General features: G+C 48.0%; 1 protein-coding gene across 1 annotated transcript; it reads right to left on the bottom strand.

Moving 5' to 3' along the window:
• Positions 1 to 588: 588 nt before the first annotated feature.
• On the bottom strand, positions 589 to 1,735 carry LOC125535433. Its single transcript, XM_048698486.1, has 2 exons — positions 1,415 to 1,735; positions 589 to 1,296 (listed from the first exon to the last, which is right to left on the bottom strand). Exons 1-2 carry the CDS (start codon positions 1,646 to 1,648, stop codon positions 589 to 591), a joined length of 942 nt encoding a protein of 313 aa, XP_048554443.1. The 5' UTR covers positions 1,649 to 1,735.
• Between the last annotated feature and the right edge of the window lie 1,114 nt (positions 1,736 to 2,849).

The raw sequence follows: 2,849 nt of genomic DNA, 5'->3' as shown, positions 1-2,849 counted from the left end.
TGCGTGTGTGCGTTCATAGGGGTGAGTGTATGCGCGTGTATATGAGCGCTTGCGTTCATAGGGGATTAGCTCAGGCAGGTTCACGTACAGGATCGGAGTCTCAGGTTAGTTACACACATAGGAAATCAATCAAACTACAAGTTTAGACAGCTTTGCATGGCAAGCTACATGTGTGTATTTTGCTGCTGGCAAAAACGAACGAGAAGCTAGAAAACCAACAGTCGAGCACCATTTTCCCATCTTCCCTGCATCCTCTAGCTGTTGCAGTAGCTACCCCGGGTGCTCCAAATCTCCTTGAACAGTTTAAACCTTATCTAGTTGCATCTCCGAATCCAACAGCAGATGTCTCAGCTGGTGGAGAGACAAGCTCTCAAACAACTTCTTCCTCATGGTTCCTCATGATCCGTCGAAATCTTACATAGCAGATCGATACAACAATATGTCCACATCTTACATAGCCCATCGAACACTTGGACAAACAAACAACGACAGGCAAAACAGAGAAATAGATAGATATAAGTGGGCAGTGGGTATCCGTATCATACTTCATAACATTCACGCCTGAGCAATATCAAACATATATCCCTCTCACGGAATAACCTTGTTGCTTCGAAGAATAGCTGACCAAGCAATGGTAATCTCCACCTCAGATCCGTTGAGGTCACATATATGCTGACTTATGCCACAATACTGAGGCCTGAGCTTGACATGAGCTTGCGCGGCAATATCGCCAGACTCTGAGTAGGCTTGTATGACAACTTTCAGGGTTTCCTCCAATTCTTCGGAATACTGCCTCACAGGCTTTAGTTCAACGGAAACTACATGCCTTGACAGATCAAGGTATCCGTCTTCTTCGCCAATTGGAATATTCCCACCATCACAGTCATGAGAATTGAGCAACACAACATGGGTTGACGGACGATCAATAACTTCCGTGACTATGCCTTGGCTATCCATGACTAGGACTTCGTCGGGTGGTGAGGAGCAAGCAACTCGGCCTCCATGAATGAAAGGGGTTGTACTGCCTTTAACAAAGCCACCAACACGCAAAAAAGTTGCTTGGACTGATTGACGGTATAGTTGTTGAAGGCTTAACTCTATTGTGCAAAGACAGTTCTTCAAGGTAAGAGCGTATAAACCATTATCGGTATGATAGCCACTGTACTGGCATCGTTTAGTGATCAACACTCTGTCTTCAGGCTCTGTTGGGCCTTTAAGTTTTAGTTGGACTTCGAGGTTAACAGGGTCCTTAGCCAAAATTGCACGAGTTGGGCCAGTCAAGCTCAAGAAGGGTTTCTGCAGGCATCATCATTACACATGCTTAATTGCAACCGAACCAATGGATCAACAAACTAAGACGTATGAGACAATGAGGAGATAAAAGCAAATTTAATACAACACGGCAGGCGCTTACATCTTGGGTGATCTCTTGGAAGTTCCCCCTTTCCCTCAAAAAGAGAATATTGCGTCTACGATCCACATTGTCTCGTGCGGCGACGACGCCGTACACTTTAAGTGGCCATTCCAGGAGTGGCCATCTCAGGTCCAAATCGATGTTGGCAATTTTGAAAGAAAAGATCTGCAAGGTAGTCCCGTAGGTAGCAAGATGGTGTGCCATCTGTCTGGGCGTGCAGTGTGTAAAGTGCATGGGGCTCACTAGGGCTGCACAGTTTTGTCAACAAAAATAAGTTAGCGTACATCGATCCTAATAAACCATGAATCGGTACTTGCTACAAGGAAGGAGGGAATCTGCTGGTTGGCAATTAGAGAAGGAACAAACAAACACTGCTGTGTGATTAATTATATAGGAGTCAAGGAGTGTTGGCCATATCTTACTCGTGAATTCAAAGTGTTCAACTAAAGATGTCAAGCCTTGACAGTAGCCCTCGAAGTCACTCACGTCGAACTCCATCTCCCTCCTTGCCTTCTCCTTATTATCCATCTTCTCATACTCCTGCCTGAACTTGAGCCTCTTCTCCCTCTCCTCTGAAGAAGTCAGCACCTTCTCATAAGGGTACTTGTGCCGGAAAGGGGCCAGTTCCGATTTGAGCTTGGACATGTCACGCCGCATATCAGCTAGCCGCTGTAAGATGCCGTCGATCCCCGACTGCGGCACCTTGTCTTCCTCATCTTTTGGCGTCTCCTTGGTGGTGGTGGTGCTGCTGCAGTTAAGTGGGGCTGATGGTATGATCCTGTAATTCATAAAAGCGACCATCTCTTCCATCTGCGCACAGAGGTCCTTGATCTCCTGCTCGGAGACGATCGAGTTTGATTTGCCTAGGTCCATCTCCACCTCCCCTCCCCCGGGGTCGTCTTGTTCTCGATCTGCTGATTTGATTTACCTGCGTTCATCTTGTCCTTCTGAAGCTCCTCGTGCACAACCTCGCCACACTTGAATTCGGTGATCTCATGCTCACCGCGTACCTCATCCGAATCCACCCGCTCGCCGATCTTGCCGTCCCTGGCAGCCATGGCCTCAGTCTGATCCTCAGCGTCAATTGAACTCGTACCCGAACCGCCCAGCTTGTGGATTTTGGATGGCGGAGGGCTTACCGGACAAGGCCTCCCCTCCACCACGTCTCCCCCACCGCCGTCCGACGCCGTGGTTATTGTGGTGGTGGGGATGGGGGTGTTGACTGTTGAGATCGCTATACTCGCCGCCGCCTCAGGCCTTTTTTTTAGCATCACCTGGCAGTAGTAGGATACGGCCCGGCCCAGAAGATCCGGCCGCATCCATCGGCTCCACTGGAGAGGATACTGATGGTTACTCAAAAAAAACAAAAATGGAGGATACTGATGTCTCACAAAAAAAACTAGAGGATTGTTCCGTCAAAAAAAACTAGAGGTTA

The sequence above is a fragment of the Triticum urartu genome, chromosome 2, assembly GCF_003073215.2.
Source record: "Triticum urartu cultivar G1812 chromosome 2, Tu2.1, whole genome shotgun sequence".
NCBI lineage: Eukaryota > Viridiplantae > Streptophyta > Magnoliopsida > Poales > Poaceae > Triticum > Triticum urartu.
The sequence above is the reverse complement of the archived record's forward strand: the minus strand, read 5'-3'. Positions and strand labels throughout refer to the sequence as shown.